At 39.9% G+C, this 26,928-nt stretch overlaps 1 protein-coding gene across 2 annotated transcripts in view; it reads right to left on the reverse strand.

Annotated features, from left to right (window-relative positions):
- The window catches only part of naaladl2 (N-acetylated alpha-linked acidic dipeptidase like 2), a 214,820-nt gene that overhangs the window by 105,072 nt on the left and 82,820 nt on the right, over positions 1-26,928 (reverse strand). For both annotated transcript variants that reach the window (XM_076277894.1, XM_076277893.1), the window contains exons 3-5: positions 23,721-24,000; positions 18,787-18,906; positions 8,346-8,496 (exon numbers count right to left, since the gene is read on the reverse strand). In XM_076277894.1, the coding sequence (XP_076134009.1) occupies positions 8,346-8,496; positions 18,787-18,906; positions 23,721-24,000 (551 nt within the window). The remainder of the gene's footprint in view (positions 1-8,345; positions 8,497-18,786; positions 18,907-23,720; positions 24,001-26,928) is intronic.

The following is a 26,928-nucleotide window of genomic DNA, read 5'->3' on the forward strand; positions in this document are numbered from 1 at the left end:
ATGCAAAAGCACAGCACGGGCACAGCACTTTTTTTCGACGTATTGTTTCATTAAAAAGGCAATTAGGCATAATAAGAGCTTCCAACTCCACCAGAGAAAAAAGCTAGCATCCTCCTCAATTTATAAGATCCCCGGGCTGACCTTGACACCAATAACAAGTTCCCCTTAATGGAATAGAAAGTTCACCTGAACCTTAAATGTACATATTAATGCACTTGGGACTTGCAACTGCTTTACGACTACTTTAGGTTTATCGGCGGGAGTCTCAGCACACATTAAACACAAAAGACTCAAGGGACCCGGACAAGATGTTACAAGGATGGAGGATGAGCAAAATATTGTGATCACTGTGAGTGACGTTGCACAGAGGACCACCGCCTCCTCAATAATAATGGCTCCATTTGTTCATTAAAGTCTCAAACATGGGTCCCATTGCTGTGCCTGTGCAGTGTTTAAATCAATATGCAAATGACTACATTTCTATTCAAAGGCTTCTTTTGACTTCAACAAGGTTTCTAAATAACCCAAGGGATGCAATTCTTTCCATGTGAATAGACCCACCTGTCAGCAAGTGGAAATTAACATGTAAAAATTGTTTCAAACCATTTCTTCTCTTCTCGTTTGTGTCGAAAGGCAGGGGAAGGATAGCAGCCTTTGCTTTAGAAGGTTAATACGATTATGAAATCAAAAATATCCCCTCCCTCTGAGGTACGGCAGTCAGCTAATAGAGGAAACTGCATTCTAATGTGAAAGACTTCCACTCAACACCTGGAGCTGTTCTGAGCTAATCTGTAAAAATAGTGGTGGGGAATTTCATCACAAACAAACAAGACACAAAATGCTACAATAATACAGAGGAGACGCTACAAGAGAAACCAAAGCCGTAACTGCAGCCCACAGCTTAGCAAGACATATTTCCTCTAAGTGAGTTAAAATGAATTAAGCTATTTTTGCATGTCAACTGTATATCATTTAAATGGACACTGATATAACTTTTTTCTTTAAATTTGTGACAGCATTTAAGAACTAAGCTAAAAATCCCTAAGGACTCCACTGATTACGTACGATTTTTTTTAATTAATGTGATAATTTTACCATATTATACACTGTCCCCAGCAATTAACTCACACCTTTTCCTGCCAAGAAAAAGTTCAACTATGCATCATCTTATTCACTCCTGCCCCACTAAGTGGAATTAGTAATGACAGACGTGTACTGCAAACCCACTGTTGCATTACCCACTTCTGATTTCCCCATGCTAAGCTAACCCATCATGTATCATCTATAAATCATATTAAGATTCTCATCCCATATGTTTTTAGAACATATGCACTAAATTTGCAATTATGCAATAAAATTAGATACACATGAAGAGGATTGCACAACATGAATATGTATGAGGGTGGGCCATAATGGGGTCTTGTAATTCTGTGGTAGTCTCATGTTTCATCTGAAAGCATGTCTGGCACAGGGCATAGCTCACCTCATGGGTAGTGGAATGTTGTCTTATGTGCATCAGACAGCTGTCGTCTCCAGAGACAAACATCTGGCTAATGCCTACCCTGTCAAGCAGCAATGGTCTGACAAACATCTTTCGAACCAAATACACAGTGGGGAATATATTCCAACACTGCACATATTCAGGATGCAATCGTGGAGACATGGACTGCACCACTAAGGAATCTTTTAGGCAGGGATCACACTGACCAGCGGCGATCGGCAGGTTTCCTATTGTTCTCTATGGTTCAGCAACGGAACGGTGGCAGCGCTAGTGTAACAAGCTGAGTGTAGAACTTGGTTCAACTTTCAAAGCGCAACGCAAACGTACAGTATTCAATCATCAGTTTAGGCAAACTGTTTGTGTTACTTAGGAACAAGATAGAACTTATTATGGTTGCATATTGCATTGCGCTTAACACTGCCACTGGCCAGTGTGTTCCCTGCCTTAACGTCTTGTATCTTAATGATATATACTCTAAATTATAATGCACCCGTTTCCATAAACACTATTTTAAAAACTCACACAGACAACGCATTTGTGAGTCACCTACCACAAACAAACTGTACCCCTTTCATGAGCTGTGTCTTACAACCTGGCACAAACCTCTAGACCCCCTGTGTATCTTATAAACACACACAGTGCCTAAGACTGGAGTAAATACCACTTCTCCTAAATAATTCAGTGTCCCCTTGACCCCCTCAAGTGCACCACCCACACACACGCACTCACACTCCAAGAGGCACCAGCAACACTGCTGCGCTGGTGATAGAGTGAGGCGGCATGCAACATCTGTTCAGACATCTGTTCTCAGTCCTCTGTGTCCTGACTGTTGCCTGCTACAATCCTCAGGTTTTACAGTGGTGCCACGTTTTCTGAGGCCAGTTCGAGCGGTGCATATGGTGGGGATAGAGAGGGCTGCCACACGTGGGTGAAGCTTGCTCACTCGGCAAACTTACACCCCTTCAGACAGTGGCACCTGTCTGTGGAAAGATAGGGAGGTCAGGATCCCAGCCTGTGCGGTTCCATGGCTAATGAGGGTAAGCGATGGTAAACACGGCATTTTGCATTCATGCAACTCCACTGTCATGTGTTTGTTGGGCTTGGAGCTGTCCATGGTGCTGCCCAGAGGACTGGTTTTCAGCACCACGGACAGCGGCATGCGTACCAACACACTCTCCTACTACACAGGTTCTACTACACTGGAGTGGTTCATGACCAGAAAAGTTCTAGTTCCCTGGACATTTAAAAAGGGAAATGGAAAATTTCTAGTTACATGGACATTTAACGACAATGTTCACTAAGTTAAAAAAAAAACAAATGTCATCATGTTAACCATTACAAATTACTGGACAAAACAAACACATATCCAACTAGATGTACCGCATAGCGGTACAAAATATGACCGCCGCTCAGTCCTGTACATCAATTCCGCGAAAATAAATCATATTAATGAATTTGTCTCCATCTTCTACTCCATCCCCCACTCTTGAAACTTTTGTGTATGCTTGTTTAGATTGTGTGTGTGCGGGCCGCACACAAAGTAGCCTACTGGCGCTGCAAAGGTGAATAGATTTGTAGCACTTGCCAAAACATTTGTAGCATTGTTATAAAACTTTTAAAATCTCTAAACAATCACAAGTAGGGCAGTTTATCACAGTCCATCCATTGCAACTGGACTGATGAAAGGTACACCTGTAGGCTACATTGTACTTGGGAAAAGCAGAAGGTAGCAGCATAATTTATTTGTTATGTATTATGTATTTATTTATTTATTATTAAACAAAACAATCCCTGTCAGTTCCATGCAGTTTTCAACAGCTATCAAGAAGAGAGGTCATGTCATGGATTTTTGTGAATGTTTCTTCTTCTACATATGCATGAGTTTAGTCATCTAGTTCATATGATATTCAGCTTTATTGTCAATGCACAAATTAAATACCAGTAGTCTAAAACAAAATGCAGTTTTACCCAGTGGTGCAAATAACTGACATGTCCAAAAGGGCCTTCATGAAATGCGTTGCTAGACATACACATTTTAACGGGCCAAGTTGAAGAGCTACCGTCCGTTATTTTTCGTGCAAATAATAGGCTGATTCATGTTCCCTTGCATTTTGAGAACTATGAGGTCCATGGTTAGTCTGACAGTATCAAGCGGACTTAAGCTGCCACCTCTTGGCGAAAAGGTAATTTTTTTGCATATCAGTAGTAATACATTTCACGCAGCTGTGTTAATCACGGAAAGCGCGAATGAAGTGGACACTTCTAAATGGAACCCAACCCACTGTACAGTAAGCTCAAGGTCTGTGGCATAATGAAAGCGTTATCATTGTTTGGATACTTCACACACACGTGTTTTTTAATCGCATAGACTACAACTACCAAACTGGAATCAAAGCACATCGACTCCCCTCTCACACCCTAAACACGCACTTCGAACAAACAAAAAGCGTCTCAGTCTCACAGTATAGCCATAGGCAAAACTGTATCGGACCGGTGTAACGTTGGTACTAAATCATCCATCGCAAAGAATGATTTTTGTAGCACGTGCAACAAATATGTGTAGGTAGGGATGGGAAGTCTGACACCGAGGCACCGAAGCTCGTATCACTTCCGTGAAGCAATCAGCTTCGGCACAATGTATCGGAGCGCGTATCAAAGTTGTAAGGTCACGTGACTGATGACGTACGAAGCTTCGGACGTCACTGAAAAGTTTAAATGGGACATTTGACACAGGGGCACCGGTGCTTGTATCAAATCCCTAAAGCGTTACGGGTTCGATAAACCTTTAAAGTCCCCAACACATATGTTTTGTTGCACAAGCACCCTTCTAAAATTGTAGCCCTACACAAGTACTTCACAATCCCCACTGTACACAATGCCCCATGTTTTCACAACCCCCACTGTTCACAATGCCCTTTATATGTTTTTTGTTATCTGACACTGCTGTGGTCATCTGCAGCAATTAGCCTACGTTATTTTGCAAAACATCAAATGAAGTCTTAAACACAACCACTTAAACACAACCAGAAGCATGCAATATCAAATAATGCTGACGCATGGCAATTATGAACATGGCAGGATTTGAACCCGGGTGCGCGTGCGGTATATGAACACGCTACCACCCTCCCAAGGCCATTTTGAGATTTTCACGGAAACATAGCATTATTTAAAACCAAGCACATTACATTTTCAATTCGAATCATTAGAAGCATATCAAAACTATAATGTTTATTCCAATGACTGTAGGCCTAATAGTTTTTACTCAAAAGGGAACAGAACACGTTGTCTCTCCGCTCTGTTTTACCAGTGTCAGAGAAGGGCCATTTGGTCGGCATGTGGCTTCGTCTGTGATTGTTTAATCGCTAATGAGAGGTCTGCTAACCACCAGATGTCACTGTTTTGTATTCGATGCTTTGACACTTCGAAACACTTACGATACAATCAGGAAGAACCTTCCAAAGCCTCGTGGGGCTTCATTCGCCCAACCCTATGTGCCCTGGATACATCTCTCAACGTGCGCTCTAAAACATTTGGTTTAAATGGAGATGTAGATCATCACAGGTGCGTTATAAATCTACATTGCGGCGAGTTGACACAAATTATTCACTTTGACGAATTTATGTAGTTTCAGTCCTAGTTACTTTACTTTGAGCCATGCTCTTCCTTACTTGAATCACCTTTGAAAATAGAGGATTGAAGTAGCATATATGGGTGTTTGGGAATGAACGTTGACTCAGATGCTTTTTGAGACTTTCAGCAGCAATGTCCCAGCCCGGGGTTTCTATTTCATTTCTCCTCATCCGAAATTCATAGAACCGCGGTTACATACGTAACCATCGTTAGGATGCATCATAGACAGGTATCTTTCAGGTAGCCTATATATTTTCCATTAAAAAACCATCACGTAGCGAACGTGTTGTGGCTAACTCACTTAGCTCCTGTTAGTAGCCTAGGTTATGGTCATAAGCAAATGAGATGACAGTCGAAAGATACAATTAGTGCTGTTATCAATTTGCTTGGTAGCCTATAACCGCATTTATGGTTTTCTACAAATATATCAATAATCAAATTGGCCTCCATCACTCAACCAATGCTAACGGTATCATTATTTTACCTATGTCCTAGGCTTTTGATAGGCTATAATTTTTTTTATTTATTTTTAAGTATATATTTTTTTTTAAGTATATAGTTTTTTTTTAAGTATATTTTTTTGGCCTTTTTATGCCTTTAATGATAGTGAAAGTGGAGAGTGACAGGAAGTGAATGGGAGAGAGAGCAGGGGTGGGATCCGGAAAGGACCACGGGGCAGGAGTCGAACCCGGGTCGCCGGTGTACGGTGCAGGTGCCCCAGCCAGTTGCGCCACAGCTGGGGCCGATAGGCTATAATTTAAGATTAACATAGCCTACCTACAGTAAAAACCAAGCATGTCCGATGAACATTCTCAGATTTATTTCAGCTTCAAGAAGAAATGGGAATTACATGTCATGCAGAAATCATCCTACCCTTATTAGACGTTCTCTGCAGTAAACTATAGTCTTGTCCTTGTAGGAAGCTTTCCAACCCACTTTAGATTAACTTCCAACAAAATTACGTCTCACTGCAACGATGCGCCATCTGGTGGACAAACGACTAGGTAACGCCAATACTGGAAATGCAGCCAAATTATTATGATGAATATTTGTTTTTCCTTTAATCCTACTGAATTTGTAATTATGTATCGGCCGTTCTAATTGCCGATACCGATGGTATGTGCATGCCTGTGTGTGTGTGTGCGTGTGTATATGTGTGCACCACCATCTACAGGCCAATGAGTGTACAGTCACTAAATGTACACAGAACTTAATTTTTTTAGACCCCCCCATGGATGAAATTCTACGAAACTTGGCATGGTAATACTTGGTAATATTACGTTTTTCCTTCTCATGCGTTGAGTGCCAAAAACGTAATATTACGTTTTTAGCTTTTTTTTTTAATTATGAAACTAGACACTCTAACACACCTTATATGTAATTTTGGGAACTCTGTGATGAATGGAAATGAAATATATGATGATCATGAAACTCATGAAAACGCACAATCTGGACATTTTATCTGGACATTTTATCTGGACATTTTATCATAACTCGGTTGCCGCTTTGGGTCGAATCAGTGACGCATGCACGTCAGGTCAAAACCAGGCCATTTTCGTGGGTCTATCACTAGGTGGCAGTCTCGCCAGGTCTCGCTGATCACTTCCCGGAAAGTTTACACAAGTAAGTAACAGGCAACACTTCATATTTCATGAAAGACGTATCTGCATTTCTAGAAAAAAACAGCGATTTTGATGAAAACTAGCCACTGTTTAGCTTGGGATTTCTCAGGAACAGAGGCGTGTAGAAATACACGGTTTGCACCCACCGAGAGCTTAAAGTCTCACCTTTTAATCGAGCTATTGTATGTGTTCATAGCTATAACACAGAATATGCTGTGGCTGTACAAAAATCATCAACAATGGTTTAGATTGCTGGCACTCTAGGACAAAGCTCCCGAAAACAGCTTGGCATTCAATGAGTTAATCATACATATAAAATTTGGTGCAGTTCTGAACATCTTAACTGAAGAGAGGGGCGATTAAAGCAGAATGATATTGCATTTTCATTTTTTACCTGGGGGGTGCAAATCACAAATGAGTGATTATGGGCTAGGTTGATGTGGGCCCTTGAGACCAACATACCATAAAAAGTTCTTCATCCTCGGTGCCACAGTTCAGGTAGTTATTTAGGAAAAACTGCATTTTTTGGGTTTCGGGGGGCCAAGCGCTGGGGGGGGGGGAAGTGGCCCCTGGGGACCAAACAAACATTTTCCGTAAAAGTCTAGTGGGGCTACATACCCACCAAATTTCATGTGCCCAGGTGTTTCGGTGTCCCGGGTATCGTTGACCTAAAATTCAGGAAGTAGAAAACGGGAACAAATGCTATGACGGGAAAAAATAAAAATAAAAAAAAACTTTGACAATTGCTATATGACCGCTTCGCTAGCGGCTGTCATAATTACCATCCTGTTATATCAAAATTCTGCATGGGTCTGTTTGGATGTATATAAATAATTAGTGGTACAACTTTGTCCTGAAAAAAATGGTGGCTGAACAGTAACTCTTGTGGAATGTTGAGTGCTTGACACTGAGTCAGTGGAATACTGATGTTCACCGTGTTAGTGCTGACACAACTTTTCAAGGAGGAAAACCTGAATTTCCATAATTAAGCCGTGAAATGCAATTATAATTCCTCAGTTCCAGCACTTGACTTCATAGCGGCGGCGCAGGATATGAATTTTAGAGCGGGGTCCCAGGGGTGCATCAAGTGCAAACAAACAAAGCTGCTCTTGAGCTGCTCTCCTTTCTCTAAACTCTCACGCTGACGCCAGGCTCCACCCAGGCCCTGCGCACGCAGGCTTGATCAGCCAAGCCTGGGGGCCTTGCGGACTAACTACTGCTCATTCAAATTTAACATAGGACACCACTGGAATAATAATCAAAATAAAGAGATATCGCAGTGTCTAGGGAGCTGTTTGGGGAATGTTTGAAAAGACAGACAGTACAAATGTGCACTGAGAAAGTGCATTGAAAATAAAAGAAATGTAAGATGCGCTGAGAAAGATAGAAACATTAGATGCATTGAGGACAGCAAAGCACTGAGCGTATTTAACACCACCATCATCATCATCATCGTCATCATCATCCCCTTTGACACACTTTAACAAGTAATACTAACATGAAGGCACAAAAAGAAGCAGAGAATGTGGAGAATGTGTTCTATTGTGAATAAAATAACTCTTAGATCATCATCATCTGAATAGTTCACTTACTGATGCTTGGGTATCCAGGGGTTGATGGATCGCCTCCAGGGTTCAGAGTGACGCCAAAGGCCTTGTGCCAGATATTGACCTCGCTGGGGACATCACATGGATCCACGTAGAGCAACACCCCGCCGAAACCCATCTTTTCCAAGAGGGAGAGCTGAAAAGCAAGTCCAGACACAAGAACTGATCAATTATTTAAGTAAAAGCGCATACAAAAATAGAGATAACAAAAAAAATATTACCCACCACACCCTAATCTTGAGACTAGACATCTCAGTGCAATTATGATGCTATCATGCAGAAATCACTATACATGCAGATATGGACTCACTACAAAAAGAGGCACTTAACCATATCAGCAGACATTTTTTACTTTAAAGGGAGGGAATTACTTTAAAGGGAGGACATACTGTTTTATCAGCATTTCTGCCCTGAGGGTATCTTGGTGATTTGCACCAGGATGTGCAAATTGAGTGACAAGAGTAACCATAACATTAATTTCAGCGCACATTGTGGACAAAATACACCAGAGCTGGACTCAAGATTCGAAAAAGGTGTTAGCGGGGCATGCAGGGTCAAACATGTCCATCAGGGGAGTGAGCAGGGCGTGTGAGTGATTGAAGGCTACCCCAGGCTCATTTTAGCCAATGGGGGGAAAGCATTTGTCAGTGTGTGTGTGTGTGTGTGCGAGTGTGTGTGTGTGAGAGAGAGAGAGAATGTGTGTATGAGACTGACTGGGAGACATACGTCTCTTTTTGAGAGCTCACTAGATATGTGTGACAGACGCCCCAAAGCCCGCCAGTCTAGATAACAGCAGACTGACAGCTGCGCTAGCCCCAGTCCCCACCACCACAGCAAGCCCTGAATCAGCCCAGAATGTCTCTACCAGTCTCTCGACAGGCGGCTCTCCACACACAGTGCAGTCGTGCCTCAGGTCCTAGCCTCAGGTGAACAGAGGACAAATCCCTAAGCCCTGCTGCTGAACACACAAGGAGAGCTCTATACTGAGAAAAGAGCAGGGCTAGATACAGGTTTATTATTATTGTTTATTTTTTTATTTATACGCACATGTTATTATCTTATTTGATTATTACGAGTGTTATTAGTAGTAGTAGTAACAGAACAGTAATAGTAGTAGTAGCAGCAGAAATAGCCACAGCGGCAGTCACATGCTATATGATATAATGTGTAACATATGATCCTAGTAACTTTATGTAAATATGGATATGTCAGAAAGAAGAGGGGGACATTTAGGTCACATAGCCAATGTTACCGCACAAGAACCAGGTCTTTCTCACTGTTATGTCTTAGCTCAGAAAGGACTAAAAAATGTCCATCTCCATGTTAACTCAACATCTGTTTACGACAGGACGTCACATCCTTCCATCTGGCCTCTCTAAACCGTAATATAAATTAGCATTTGTTCTGCCATGAGAGACTGTGACAGTATTTTGGACACAGCCTGTCCTCTAGTATCTCAGATATTCACCAGGGTGAAGTGTAAGAGAGCTGCAGGGTGTTTTTCACCAGCCAGGGCTGATGTTGCTGACCCACTTTGCATCAAGACAGCCATTTATATCCACTGAGTCACTTTTTATTAGGCCATGTTTGCCTTTCACGCAGCAACATCTGTAAAACAAACTCCTGAGCTCTCAGGAAAATAGAAAAACTGGCATGGTAGAAAGTCTGTGTGAAAGTCACATACAAAACTGGCATGTTTTGGAGATGCATCAAAACACACCACAACACAGGCAGGGATCACAGGTAGCACACACTGGCATTAAGGGAGTTGTAACGATGACAGATCCTTAGGACCTGGCATACATAGAGAAGAGCCAAATGACCTTTTCCAGGGGATAGAGATAAGTGATGTTGTAAAGGGAGAGAAATTAGGGGATCAAAATTGTATTAAATCCAATGTGGGAGTTCTTCACAGATAGCAATCAACACCTTGGGGGTATGTTTGTATCTGCTCTAAACCCCAGACAATAATGCCATGGATCACGGCCTCTCTCTCTAAATGCCAACAGCCACTAACACCCTGTCCTTCACTGCAAAATCGGGGCGCACAACTAGGCATACAACACTTGACATTTACTCACTGGTAGAGACTACTCTATAGCCTTTCTACCAGCACCATTCCCACAGACATTTAGCACTATATGTACTAGTTCTGTACTTATATTCTTAATAATCTTGATCACCTACTCTGACTACCACCTAAAAGAAAGCATACCATCTCCTACTATCTACAAATGCTCAGATTATAAACAAACTATCTGATGACAACAACTTCTTATTAAGGATTAAGGGATTTTGTCTGTGTGATATTTGATAATTGTTCATCAACATTGTTTTAGGATGGACCATGAATTTCAACAAACCATCTTTAAAGTCTCTGTTAGCAATCTCAGTGTACAAGGTACCTTTTAGTGTCCGTATTTACAGTATGTTGCCCCAGCACAGACCAGTGTGCTCCTCTGCATTTTCCACTAACTTATCTTTTTCTGCAAGTCCCAATAGGCCATAAAAAGCTCAAAAGCTTAACACTAACCTCATTGCATGAGTGCAATCTTTCCTATAAATATACTATTCAAAGCACAAGCAGCTCCTCCCACACTGCCTCTTTTACACACACCAGTCCCAGAAAGGGGCAAAGTGCTTCATATCACATTACACCTTTATTCTCTCCAAATAACAGTGATTCAAAGTCCATCTCCAACATATTAGTGGTAAAACACCATCGTTTTCTGATGCTTTACAGATACAAGGGCAGGCTCAACCATCCCTCTGCAGAGAGGTTATTCAGTTTCTCAAAGAGAGTATCATAAGTCTGCACAAATCTGCATGGCAAATCTTCAAATGACAAAACTCAGTCAAACTTTGACCAGCTCTATTTAAAGTGTTATATTAATGTTGTGGAACTGATTATAGCAGAATTAGAGCCCTTGCCATTATGTTCCTTGAAAGTGATTAAAGCCATTACAGGGAAGAACTTTGAATTTTGCACTTATGGTTCTAATTGCAAGTGCACTTATGGTTTTAATTGTGCTGAACCCTGATGATTTGTTGGTTGTACTTTTGTTAAATTGTATTTAACATATACGATCACACAACCCATGTCTCAATGGGTCTAGATCTTTGTTATGTAAAAACAGAGGTTGTTTAATACAATTTAACATTCAAAATGATAAATTTTGTCAGAATAGGTGTTTGTACATTCTATAGAAGGCTGACAAAGTATAGCATTTGCTATCAATGTACTATGAAAACATTTTGTGCAATCATTTTGGAGTAGGCTTATTTTTTCAGGTCCAACTTGTTTCATCATTTTTAATAATGAAAATAATTACTTATAAAAACTGTCATTATAAGCAAATGGCATGAGCATGCACACCTACATAAGAACACACTTCATGGCACTGACACTAGTGTCTTCAAGATTTCCACTCCTAATATAATCTCCACTGGATGATAATGCTAGGCAGGGGGATGAAGGCACTTTGTTCACAGACTGAGCAGCGGGATCACAACTGAAGCCTTCCCTCAATGCCAGCTTCTTGTCATCTCTCACAATATCTTACAGCAGCCAGCACTGATAAGGAACTCTCTATAGGCCCCATGAACCAAGGGTACCTCTATTTGTGCACACAGGGTCTCTATTTACTCTGAAAGATAAAAGTCTTTCTGCCAGTGGCTGTCTATCTATCCATCTATCTGTTTATGTATTCATCTGTGTATCTATACATCTATCTTTTCATCCATCCGATTATCCAGCTGAACTCATATACAGACTTTATGTACTCAATTTACTTTTTGTTGTGTAATGTACTATTAAAATAATTCCAATCATCATACCATTTCACTGATGTATGCACTTTACTCAATACTATTCAAAACAGGGAGTATCTTTGAGTTTGTTGGCACTTTGAATCAGATCTCAATCCTAAAGCAAGAAGAGATGTACTGTATGAATCATTCATATCTTACAGTGCATGATAGACTAACTTCTTCTTGTTTGAGTATCTGTAATATTGCAAATAAAAAATACATATAATGTTACATTGAGTGTGTAATGAGAAATGTGTATCTGTCATGATTCATTCATTGATTTGAATTCCGAATTCCGCCTTAATATTGTCTGTACAGCAGTTGGTACACTTTCCATTACTTGAGTCATTTTGCTGACAATTCACTGACTGAAAGGAAAGGTAAAAAAAAGTTATGCACAGATGGTAATGGAGCACATTTCTAAAAAGATCAATACCTCTTCCCAAACAAATGATGCCTTGAGTAACAGGCAAATTGATAGAATTTAAACTGGAGTCTCTGGTCAATACTGTGCTGTCAATCACTGTTGTACTCAACTGGCAAAGTAGTTCTACATTGACATTGAAAGACAGCAATTTGTCTATTTCCCTGTATGATCCTTAAGCCATAATATACTGTGATTTTAATGATAATATTAGGTTATGAATATAACCTCGCTTCCCTGAAGGACAACACAGGAGGTTAACCAACGGGTCAGTTCTTGGATGACATCATTGATCTGAACCAATCTCCAACCATACTTTTCAGGGATTTTTCCACTTTGTGTCGGGAACATGTATCAGGACTTAGATTAGATGCAGATGTACTGTATATGTGTGCATTGTTAAGGAAATGTCTTTATTTTGTCTGACATATCTATTATTCCGTTTACAATTGGAATCTTCCACTTGACAGATGGCCAATGGATTAACATAGTACACATGATAGTGCACGGAGACATACACGGCCTTTAAAACTAGATAGGTTAACTGATCAAAACTCAGATGTGTCTGAGGTAGCCAAAATCAAAAGAAATAAGGTGAATATAATGAGAGAGAATGTGCTTCAAAAGCATCTTGTACAAATGCTATTTTCATAGTTACATTCTTATTCAGTCGACAGGCTTTTAACCAAAACAAATTACACATGAGGTAAAGTGCAGCAGCTTATCAACAAAACATTTGTTTAAATGCCGCATAACCAAGTATCCAGGTGCCTGGAGGATATAAAAAAGCTATATTTACAAATGCACTACAAAAGACAGCAAATATGGGTATAAAGAAGTACTAATACATATTTAAGGACAATGTGATATCAGGTCAGATGTTTAGGGGGTCTCTGAGAATTATGAGCATGCATTTCCACTTTGATCAATTTTCTATACTGATACATTTTTTATACTGTATCTACTGTAGATTAGAGAGTCCAATCAGGAAGGAGTAATGATATTCTGCTGTCTTACAGGTCAGTATCAGGAACTTGATGTATCAGCTTTTATACAGGTCAATATGTTCAATTCCTTACCATACTTAACCTCACTAAGCAACAGCAACGTCACCCGGACAGAGACGCACACAAGAAAGATACCGGTGTACCAGCCAGATGTGCACTGATGTAGTCCAAACTAGAAATAACAGGTAGCAAGACATGAAAGAGTGCAGCATACATCAAGTGTAACTTATCTTAACTAATCTCAGTTATTATGGTTAGATGGTCCTTGAATGCTGTCAGCCAGTTTCTTGAGGAAAAGTCTACATTATGACTACAGAAACCAAATTTATCATGTAAAGCTTCCTGCACATTGGCAGTGGCATGAGTGCGGCACACTCCGCTTTCCACATTACTTAGATTCTGTTGCTTTCAATAGAACCCTGCACATCACCGCCCTACCCTTCCGCTGCCCCCATGTAGATTGGGATTCAGTTCTATGTTTGTCGGTGCCACTCAATAAAATCCACTGTTTATCAAATGGCTCTCAGTCAAGAATTCGAGTGCTGGTGTGCGTGGGCAAGTGATAGAAAGTGTTCTGAAGTGCACTCATGTCGGTGCCTAAATGTGTTGTGCTTTACTCTATGCACCCTACATCGCAGGCTGTGAAGATGTACAAGGAGTAAATAGTTTCTCTTGCTTGAAATAAGGTTCTACTCTTTGTTCTAATAATGAAGAGGCAATAGCACATATTTTTTTATTGTTAACTAATGAAGCTCTAAGGAAGGCTCAAAACACTATTAAATATCCAGAGTTTAATTTGGCCTCATTACTTGCATCTCTGCATCCATCACCCTTTCAAGACTAAAGACCACTGTGGTGAACTGTGGAACATGTCTACCACACATCCGTTTCATTACAAATAACAGCAGATGATATGCTACGACCCAAAGCAGAGCATGGTAAACATACTGTATTAGGCCATTAGTCAAGACATTATTAATTCATCTTGCTTTTTGCATAGGGAACACAACTCAGGTTAGACAGCGTTCAACTGAATAAAAGTCAGACTGTTTGACTGGCAGGATTCAGACTATTCTTGTACTGTTGTGACTGTTCTCATCTATTGATTACAGACTAGAACAAATTAGCAGTTCTGATACATCTCTGTCAGTTTGAAGAATATACTCACAGAATACTTAAACATTTAGTGAGTAGCCAAGCAATCTTTACAGAGGTACTGTGTGGCCTCTTCTGTCATGCCCCCCAGCATTAAGATATGATGGCAAATGCAACAGGACCTTGTTGAGTGGGAAGCAGCAGCCTAGTGAAGTATATTTGGACTGCATATTTGAAACTCGCTAAAACAAGAAGCGCTAAAATCCTTGCTACATTACAGGTATGAATAATGTACAGATCAGCAGTGACTTTGAGATGCCTTTCATGCTTCTAACATGGACAGAGAGGGGGGGAAACAGAGAGTGACTCGTTCGCCAGGCCCCATCTCCTTCAGCTCACCTTCCTCCATTTTTTCTACACAATCCCATTTATCAGAGGGATATTCAACTTTGTGGAGCTATATAAAAAGAAAATCTTTTATAGTAATTATGATGAATTTATATTCATGGGAAGACATTTTTAGAAAATATAGAGGAATAACCTTTAAAAACCTTTTATATTCACATGTCCCAGTGATGTCCTTTAGGGAGTGAGGCAAATAAACCAGTATCTTTACTAATACTCTGTTAAGAACTGCTTTTTTTTTTACCGATCCCCAATAATCATAGTGATCATGAGTCAACCTTTGATTTGGGGCTTAACCACAAGCCAATCACCAAGAGAAGGGTCAAAAGGGGTCAAAGAATATCAATAACATTGACTGGAGTAATGAATAGGACAACTACGAGTTTGTTTTGAAATGCATTGTAAGCCCTGACTGTAACCTTTAGCCTAATAAATAGTAGCTATCTCTACATAATTGGCACAATTACATGGTGGAGAAAGAATGGCATAAGGGAGCGTGATGGGGACAGCGATCCAAATTAAAGCTTAATAAATGCAGTTAGCTGATAGATGTCAACAGACATTTTCCCACAACCTAAATGTGATAGGCCTTACCTTTCAATTATATTAACATAAAAAAAAAAACCTGAAACAAAAACATGTTCACATACTTAACAGTCACGGCTCTATTCTACTCTAAACCTTTTCATGGTGAGTGTTAATTGAACTACACTGCCAGTCACCTTCACCGCCTAACTTCATAGTTTGTTACTTGGGTCCACGTTTATCAATCTGACTGCCTTACTCCTGTAAACCAAATGGGAGAACTGTTTCACAGACATAAAGGTGCAAGAATTTAAACATAATGAAAATAAATGTGTCTATCAAAATTACATTTGTTTATAACAAGTTTATTTGTTTAGTGTGGAGTATTAGCTTCTAAGCCAAAGGAAGTTCAATCTAAATGAGGGAAATGTGCTGCCATTTCAAATTTGTCATCTTTTCACTCAATCACCTAATTACTGTTTGGTTCAGCTTCACCGGCATCAATGCATTCATCTTGTCTCGTCTTGGAACAACAATACAAACATGTCGAGCAGGAACCATTTCTGAGCTTGAGCACTTGAGCAACTGGTCAAATAGTCGCATGAAGGATTCCCTTTCAGGGGATTAATTAATTGTATGGTAATCAATCTCATGGAAACCATCACATTAGAGTCAGGTATTCAATGACTCCTTCTTGTTTTTGTTTCCCTGTAACAAATTCAGCCACAACACTTCTGTTAGATTTTGTTTTTTAAGGATTATCACTGACAAAGAGCTTTAGAAGAGTTGTCTGAGGCTGCTGAAAAGGCAAGCCAGTGGTTATGGCTAAGGTGCTCACAGACTACTTGGGGTCATGTTAAGACCTGAATTGACTTAAGTTGTTGTGTTTCTGAAGTGGCACTTGTTGATGTCTGTTTGTAACATGTCCCATCCCATCATGAGTGTGGAAGGGGTTGGGTCTGGGACGCCAGACACCACTGTAGAGCCTTCTGAAAATGTTGTGGGCATAATTCAGCACAGATGACAGAAGGTGCCTGCTTGATAACCTCAGTGAAATGATTATGAAGTCTGCTCTGTTGGTGGTGTGCTTTTTTTCTGTTTTGGTTCACTGGTTAGCAAGGGCGTAGGTTTGGTCTCAGCTTTGGTGGGGACACATTCACAACTCCTCTTGTCACGATACCAACATTATTGTTTCAATACCAATAGCAAGTGAAGAATCTCGATTTCGATACTATTGCGATTTTTTTTTTTTTTTTGTTTGGTTTGTGTGATTTGTGAGATCATTTACATCAGTGGCAATCATAGAATTTGATTGACCCTCCACACACACACATAGAAAGTGATGGTTGTCATATTTTGGAATTCATATAAACTATAAACTTATATTGTTAATTATTTATAGTAGGCTATTTTATGATCTGCATGATTACTAATAACTAAACATATTTAGTAATTTGAATACATCATATTGATATTTAAATGATTAGGCTACACTTGTGTTTAATATCATCACATTTGTGGTGTGTAAATCTAATTGAGTGCCTGTCACTTTAAGAGGAACGTGAACGCAATTAGCTTTCAGCCTCACGGTTTTAGGCTAGTGAAAAATAGTTTTGCAAGTGCAAGGATATGTGGATTCAATTAATCATGTTTGCTATGTCATTAGATAAAATAAATGTTCAAAAAACTAACAAGTCAAAGAATTGTTTTCTGGGATGAGATCATAGAAGAGATAAGTGTCTCGCAATGTTCATTTCTATGAGTATGGAAATGCAACAGTTTATCTTTTATTTCTTTGCATTGTGCAGGCTACATTCACAAATACATTAGCCTACATAAACAGAATATAGGAACAGGAAAATGTCTCGGATCCATTGTTTATTGTGACTGCAAGATTGGCAGCCCAATTAGCAGTCAGTGATGGTGACTTCTATTCTGTGCCCGATTGTCCGTGCGGCACACCCTTAGCCTATTCAACATGACTCCTAACTTTGGTTGGAAGATTACAGAAGCTAGGTTTAGCTGTGACAATATCCTGGGTAATATCCTAACAGCTAATGCTATTTTACACAGTAAAATCCGCATTTGAAAGCCTGGTCACCAGTTGCCAGTTTGTATGGCTAGTTATTTTGCCTAGACTGAATAATGAAAAAGCGTCGTATTTCCTCCGTGCGTGTAGCGTGCATGTCAGAAAGCCCCTTCACCCTCCCCCTCTGTTTTTCAGCAAATCATATGACATTTCTTGTAGCCTAATGTTGTGCTGGCTGTCGGAATGATCAGCAGCACAAATGAGTTTGCTAAAATATTGGTGGGGACAATTTTGTCATCTTAAAATATTGATTAGGACTAGTCCTTAGCGTCCCACCCTAAATCTACGCCCATGCTGGTTAGACATTCAGGCTACTGGTAGTGCATGTCGTGCCGTGAAGGAGAGGCTTTACGGATCCCTGGTACAACATGCGGCGTGTTTCAAGCCAAATGCGTATTGTTATTGTATCTCGTGTCCTATTGTGTCATTTTAGATGGGATTGGTTGTTCATTAGCCTATGTGGCAGCATATGCTGTACTGTGAAGGAGTGCTTTTACAACATGTGGAGCATTTGTGACTGCCACAAGCCAACTGCGCATTGATTTTGAATCTCATGTCATGCAGAGTAGGCCTACTGTGAAATAGGCTTGGTTGTTGATCGTCCACAGTGGGAAACAGCACTGTGGGAAATACCCTACCGATAGCACCATGAATTTAAAGGAGAATTCCGGTGTGATATTGACCTAAAGTGTGTTGAAACATGATACCGAGTGTGAACGTATGTCTCATAGCCCATCTCGGCTTGTCCCCTGCACTCCAAAATCTGGCGCTAGTTAGCCAATGCTACCAACAGGTTTTTCAATGGTGGTGCTTCGGCATCGGGCTAGCCATGCAAATAAATCACTACAGTACAATAGTACAATATCTGAAAATACAATATTTCCAGAGCCATTTGTTAATTCATTCTGGAACAGTTTCTAAATCTTAAACAGAGCAACTTGAAACATGCATGCAATACATGTCCACAAAAACTCAATCGAAATGGTCACTTCCAATTGACTTGGTTTGATTTGTAAAATGTAGATTTAAAAAAAAAAAAAGCCTGCTAAAAGTTATGAAACTGCTCCTTACCTTATACAGTAAAGGTGCTTGTCCAAGCTTCATTATTGCTATTTTGTTGGTGAGATTCAGCGAGGCCTTGGCTTGGGTCAGGTCCTTTATGCTGCCATACTGCACATCCACAATCTCCGCCTGAACAGATCACAGAACGGGAGAGACTTCAAACCAGACACACCCTTTATTCAAGCTGCATTAAATTATTAATTCTACTTATTAATTCTACTTATTGGTGAATTTTAATTTCTTTTTGTATCAGTTTGGTAAAATAAAAAGTCTGATAATTGAGGAAACATGTGTCTTTAAGTGTCCATGGGCAGTGATGTGAAAGTTACCAAAAAGTCATTGCAAGTTCAGAGGAGAGGAGAAGGCTATTTAAGGGCCCTGATACACAGCAGGAAATCAGTTGCAGTATTGTACCTGGGCTCCAATTCATTTTTCATAAGACCTGGGGGCAAATGAAATGTGATGGCAGTGTGAGGAGAGCCCATCTCGTTTGCATCCAGTGAGCAGGGGAATTGTAGATTTATCACCATTGTCAGTGCTCGCATCATAAAAGTGCTCTGTTAAACTCCCTCGAACAGAGACAAAATTGGAAAACGATAGGATTAGCTCTTTGAGTTTTTTTTTCTTTTTCACTGCCAGTGAGAGGGATGAGGTTTTGCAGCATAAAGTCCTTTGCTTTCCAGAATGCACTTTGTCATTCAACAAAATCATTCACTGTTTTTACTCGGCTGTTAAGGAAAATTGGATTTTTTCTCTGATTGAGGTACAAACAAGGGTTTGTAATTACATTTTGTTTAGGGACGCAAATGAAATGGCAGCTCATTCAAAATGTAACGCTTGAGGATGATAGACAAGGAGGAGGAGGAGGGACAGGAACAGACGTGTGTGAAAGATGTTGTAATCATCACACATGTACATATAAATGTATCAATTGAGAAACACAAGAAAACACTAAATGAACACATATGACACACCAACACACACACACAGCCCACAAAATACTGATATTTCAGTCCACATGGTAATTAATTGAATGCTATTGTATGAACCAAGGAGCAGTGTTGGGCACATGCACAACCCCTCCATGCAGGAAGGTTGCGTTGACGTGGTGAGTGGAGGACACAAATCAGTGTGGGCCTGCGGTGAGATGCGAGGACCGGGCTGGCAGGCTGTCCCCTCACGCTCCACGCCGGATCGCTAAATTACCCAACATATTTATTCCTCCACAATGCAGCTTTTCATTTCGACTGTGGCTGTCAGGGGCCTGCTCTGGCACGGGCCCCTGTGTTTAAGTGCCATTATGTGGGAGTTAACACAATCACAGGCAGGAGGAGGCTGCTGGCTGGGCCGCTTCCTACCACACGAGCACACAGCTGATGAATAGGCATGTACATCTCCGAGGGGCCGGCTGCACGGAAACAATGGCTAAGGAAAAATGTATCTGTCTGTGGGAAATTAGATTAGCCTCACATCAAAGGAGGGGAAACAGATTAGAAAAATTATATTTCAATGTGATCCAAATTCTCACTTTTTTTATATTCTGTAATGGTCTGTGTGCGGTATCTGATCCTCGGAACAAAGACATGCACATGTTAAGTGCTCGTCATTTCAAACATAATTCAGAAATAAAATAAAATGTCTCCATTTAAATTTTTATCAGTAAGCAGAGTGAAGTAAAATAGTTTGCAGTGTGGAAAAAACAAATTGGAAATACACGGCACTTAAGGGGAAGGTGAATCAGTATTATAAAGTACATTTCTGACAATGTGATCTGGAAAATACAGCTGTGCAGATTCAGCAGGGACATTTCCCTACAGATCAATATCATGAGTCTTAAGACTTATGTAGATGATGGTAATCTGTCTAAATGTGGACACAGTTTTTATCTGGCTGCACTTTCAGGGGCTTTCCCAACAAAATATGTCAATAACTTCTGACATGGAAAAATGAAACTCGAAATAGGCAAGGGGATGCCTATGAATGTGTAGGGCCTGTTCACCTGATCAGACTTAATATGATATGGTGAGAAATAGACACCTCACAGGGATGACTGACACCAAGGGGCCAAGGAAATGTTACTGATTACCCTGCCCACCCTGATGAGTGAAGGGAGGAATCCAGAAAGTATGACTGTCAGATGAACTAAGCCCTTGTGGACTTGTGTAGTGAAGGCTTTGGAAGATCAAGCAGGCATGAGACTCTACACACGAGAATTCAACACAGTAAGGGAAGGATTGCTTCACATTATGTGCCACTGAAATAACCTTGGGAACAGGGAATTCATAAACCATGTTTAATTATATTCCGTTTAATTAAAACTGAAAAAAGCATGCACAAGGTGAGTTAACAGTGGAAAAGCAATGCAACTACAACCTTGCTGAACCGTTTGAGAAATTAAAGAAGACAGTTACACGCCATGATTTACAGTAACTTTGAGTGTAGCTGTAATAAAATAATCAAAATGAGCTACAAAAAGAAAAATGAACTTAAAACTCTAAACTGCAGGGTTGAGTTTTTCTACTCAAGTACTGCAGAAAAGGATGGACCCTGATATATTTGGCACCCGTTGATGGACCCTGGAGATACTTGGCACCACACACCACTCTTAACTGACAGGTAGACGCTATGGATTTAAATAGAGCGATTTTGGTATGAAATGCATTGTCTACAAACGGCATACCAAGACCAAAAAAAATCCTTCCCACTTTAATTGACTGTGCACTGGAAAATGTAGGCTACTTTTTTTTATTATGCATGAAGGAAGATGTCACAGTAAAGAATGCTTCATCAAAAGATCCAAAGACTAATCTAAATCTAATGAGCCATGGAAGACTGAAATGCAGTATTTTTGTTTTGCTGTAAAAATTCTGGAAAAGAACAAGTAGCAGTACAGACAGAACTGTTCTTTGTACAGTATACTAATTACTGATTAAATATAAATCCTTTCAGTCCTACATCACCAAAATTCTTCAACACAGAGGTTCTGGGAAACTTTCCCTGCACAAAAAGTTTCCACATTTCCAAAGCGCAAATCCTCTACTGTTGGCATCTTTAACACACGTGTACTACAATAAAGCACAGTGCCATAATTATAATAACTGTTCTTATAATATAATCATTAGAAGAGTCGCCACTGACTGTGTTAAAGGAATTTTTACAGTTCACATTCCTGAGTATGTTGTGTCCACATATTTACGTATTGAAAATGGTTTGCATGCTAGGATTGCCACAGTTGTTCATTTTCACGGATCCTGCTCTGTGAGACACAAATCACGTCTGCAGTCATGCCCTGTGTGGGTGCCCTGATAGAGCGGTGCATTGTGGGTTGTGGTTGATGAGTACACTGTACGCCTCCTGCATTCTTCCCTGATCATCGCGTAAGGGCGGCCGTGCCTGGAGACCTGCCTTTGCTAGGTAAAGGTAGGGGCCATCTTTATTCTCAGAATTACACATTTAATGATCACGAGGTTCATTTAGGAAAAAGATTGAGTATTGTGCTCTTTTGCTACAAAAGGCCCTCCAATTTCCTCTAATGAAAATGAAGTCCATAGTTAATGTCCTGACAATTTAATTCTAAGTAATGTTGTCAGGTTCAGACTCATTTAGAACCAAGTAGTTTTAACTTTTTAATTGGTTGCTTGTTTGATGAGATTCAATTAACTGTCACACTGGGGAAAGCTCAACCCATTCACATTTGTACATCATTTGGAAAGTAGTCTCAAAGCATTTGATTTCTTGATTTAAATGAGACAGAGGATGCATATTAAGGTCCAACAGAAAATTACATTAATTTAGGCTAAATTATGGGAAGATAATGCAAATGAAAATCATTCCTGTTCATCAATCTGCTTAAGTTCTATTGCTATTTCTGTGTTAGCCCCAAAGCTCTGGAATGCACTGCCTGAGCAAATAAGGTTAGCTGATTCTGTGACATCCTTTAAATTACTCCTTAAAACAAAGCTTTTAAAGAGCTTATTCAATTTTTGTTTGGTCTTGTTTTGGTTTTGTTTTGGTTCGTTTTGACATGTATTTTTTGTTCTGTTTATTCTTTTATATGTAAAGCACTTTGTAACTTTGTTTAGAAAAGCTCTCTATAAATAAATATTATTATTACTATTATTATTATTATTATTATTATTTTATCTCTAGGCCTAAATATATGATCTTCATTCTGAATGTCCCTTTCTGATGAGAGTTGTTTAGAAATTCATGTCTAGGCATGTCACAAGTGTCTCAGTTTTCCAACGACATGCACTTAATTTTTAACAAACTCTGTAGACAAGAAGTAGAGTGGAGTGAATTGCTCCCTGACCCTGGTATCACTGTGGATTGGGAAGGAGACCTAATGTGTCACAGCACACAGCACATTAAAATGGACTCGGCCAGCATTCCATCCATCAAGATAGCCAAGTTTGCTTGTTTTCGTGCTCCCTCACTTGTTTTTCTTTTCTGGCCTGTAACTGATTTTGAGATATTGCAAATGGTGTTTAATTCAAAGCTGCAAACACAGAAGCACATGAAAACAGCTCAGTGATGGATGACTTTGACCCTTCTTCAAGGGGACAGACTGAGTGAGGCAAGTTTTTGCTCCCTCTCTTTTTGCGCCATCACTTAAGGTTGTTGGTCTAACTTGAAGGGGGGAATAGCGATACATCTTCTTTCGACACTCGCATTCCTCTCTGGAGACAGGACGCATAACCTCTAAAAATAGTTTGAGAATATTGCATAGGCCTGTGAAACAGGGGCTGCCTTGCATAATGGCTTAAATTAACCTTCACAGTGGAGGACACAGCCCGTGTCTACACACCATAAATACTAAGATTCCCTTACAATCCTGATTGAAGAAAACACTTGCAATTGTCTTTGCCCGTGGGTGTGTGTGTGTGTGTGTGTGTGTGTGTGTGTGTGTGTGGTGTGTCTGTGTCTGTGTGGTAACACTGTACCTCCAGACTCCCCACGGCAGAGTAGGCAGCAAAGGAAGGGCTTGGGTCTGCTGCTGGAAGGGGACTGGTGGCATCACACCCTTCTCCATTGGGCAGAAAACACTGATTGGTGTGCTTGTCGATGATAGTGCTGGGGGAAGGGCCCGGGTGGCTGAGGAGGACGGTGTAATTAGACAGGTGAATGTCCCTCAGGCCCAAGTCCCTCCACTTCTGCACAAGAAGTGACACTCTGAACAACTCACTTTGTTCTGACCATGAGCTATTGACCATAGCTAAATTCCTGTTGAAAAGACACAAAAAGAGAGCAGGTACCAGCATTAATATAGTCATGTGTCACTTGTCATTGGTCAAGGAATTCTGGTTACATGTGTATACAGGTGTGCCTTGTGCTTTACTTTGTAGAACTCAAAAAACAATATAGATCTGTGTAACTGTAAATAACTTCTATAAAATCAGTATAGAGTTAATACAGAAACAACATTACTGTTTAGCGCCTATATGTATTGCTCCTAGCAACACTAAATCATGCATGTGAGATACTGCCATACGGATTGATTATCCAGCTAATACCAAGGTTTCTTGACCAACATATGTTCCATGTGGTGGTTACGTGATCTGTCAAGTTTGCAGAAAATGCTTTTCACAGATAAAATGCCACACAGGGGAGGTGGGGATCAGCAGCCTTGAACATAAAGAATGCTAGGAATGCCAGACTTCTGGAGCATGCAAAGGAAATAGTAGTTATAACGTGTTCTTTTGAGGCACACAACCTTGTGACGAATGTACCTCTTCTACAACATTTCCTTGACAATTCAGGGGTGTGTATTTCTTAAGAACAACACTATCTTTCTGTCTATTGAAAGCATAATAAATAGCTAACCATAGTGTTTTTGTCTCATAGTTTCTGAAAAGTATACAGTTACAACAGCCAGTATTTAATATGCACTGCAATCTTCCCAAACACCTTTCAAAGAACTCATTGAATAAAACATCATTAATGGATTTTTTTGCATTTGTAAAGTAATTTGCATGCATTATCAGTCATTACAATTACTGAAACAAATTCAGCAGTGATAACTGTTTTGTTTGTGCGTCTGTTTTCAGACTTTAGTCTCCATCGTACAGAAGGAATAGCCACAGGTGAACGGAAATTAGCAGCTGAAATCAAATTCTGCTGGTCTGGGAAAAGTTCCACTCCAAAGTGCTCTGTGTAATTGTTTAGGCCCTTCCATCTAGGAGATATTTGGGTAACACCACACTTTGTGGGTGAGTGCACTGCACATTCATAAAACCATAAATAAATGCTTCATAATATATTCAGGAATGGGTGAAGCAACATTCATACAATACATTATATTACTATGGAATACAATTGTCTTTAACATAAAAGTCCCCTTCTGCAGATCATATAGTCAACTACAAATATTGGCACTAAATGACTTGCAAACACTGCAAACTTCTGTTATCTGAATTATCACCTATTCCTACATACAACAGACAGGTTTAGCAACACAGTCAAGATTAAGATGAACACAAGGGGCAGCATTTTTCTACACTTGAAGTTAACTATTGCTATTCGTTTATTTGATCTTGTTGCTTATCCGTTTTATTTTGATACAGAAATAGCTGATAAATTCAACAACATAAGTATGCATTAATAATTCTAATGAAAGGGCCAAGCCACATCATTTTCACAAAGCTAAATATGCAATATTTTCAGTTTCAAAAAGTATGATAGTGAATTTAAAAAAAAATGACAAAATGAAAAATGAATGTATTATGCACTCACCAATCAAGTAAAATGTTAATAATTGGCATGATTCTACAACCCTTATCCAATGGTAGCTATGTGTTTTGTACATTTAAACATACCAGTGCAACAATCTGAATGAGCCTGGTCTCCTACCCTGGGAGCCTACATGTCCCTTGACATGTCTGTTACAAAATAAATCTGAAACCTCACTCAGCAAAGCTCTAATGGATTTGTAAGGGATCCTTAGGCTAATTAGGGGACTGTTGGCTTTGGAGTTAACATGCTTATTCCATGAAGGCTTTGTGTGGTCTGCTGAGTATAATACACCAAACTTCATGTCTCTGCCAAAGCTTGGGACCAAAATCCTGCCCACCACAATTATGTATAAAGCATAGTTTACCATATCGTCCTCAATAAGCAATACAGCCATTCATCTCCAAATCCATGTGTGTTCAAATTTGTTTTTGCTCATTACGTATGAGAAACTTCGCAGTAAGACCATTTTTAGAAATGTAAAGCACCACTGAGTTTGCAGATTTCAACCTGAAGGTGTTTTGACATCTCCAGGCATGGTTTCATCATGGGTTAAAGAGGTCTCTCATAAGCTGGTATCCCGCCAAGAAAGCAAGCAGCACTGCATGCATATTTCAGCTCCCTTAAAGGTTCTGGTGCTCAGATAAATGTCGGCAGTCTATCACTGCTTACAGAGCCAGGTCTCTGAGTATCTCCACTTGATTAGCCCACTTAAAGAGAAATAGGTGAGTGGTGTGGGCCTGTGTAGCAGAAGTCACACACATCAGAATAGTAGCACATGCATCGAGTTCTCAGGAGCATCCCCCTTGGCTATGCATGGGTTCCTCTGTAATCTAATTAAAGTAATGCCACGCATGGCCAACCAGCCTGATTCTTCCTCTATCTCAGGAAATGTGACCTTAATCAACTGAGACTGCATCGTAAACTGAGAGAACACAAACTCAAATAGTGCAAGTTTAATTTTTCCTTTGTCTATGTTCTGAAGGTTTTCAGTATAAATATATGTTTGAGAAGGTCAAGAAAGGAATTGTTGACAATTTGATTTTTAATCACTAGAATATAGTTCATCCTTGTCTTACTAAGCTGAGCAAACATCTAAGGAAAGCGCTGGAATGAATTTGCCATAGATGATGTGGGGGCTCTTTGTTCCTGATAACTTTGTTGGCAGAAAGTCAAGCCCTCCTTGTGGAGTTGTGTTCCTTTTGAAAAATGAAATGTAGCACTGTAATTGAATTTCCTTTTCTATTCTGGATGAAAAGAGATAAAGAAATCATTTTAGATCAGACAGCCAATTAATTAGTGAACAAATAAATGACCCCCGAAAGAGCATACCCTTTTAAAAGCATAAAATGTGGAATACAAAATTGAATACCAACACAGGAGCTTCCCTCATTGCCCAACGTCGTATAAAATTATTTGCAG

Source organism: Alosa pseudoharengus, unplaced genomic scaffold (genome assembly GCF_046254945.1).
Source record: "Alosa pseudoharengus isolate Yale_2024_CS ecotype anadromous, Long Island Sound unplaced genomic scaffold, YU_APseudo_1.1 YU_APseudo_1.1_scf_11, whole genome shotgun sequence".
NCBI lineage: Eukaryota > Metazoa > Chordata > Actinopteri > Clupeiformes > Clupeidae > Alosa > Alosa pseudoharengus.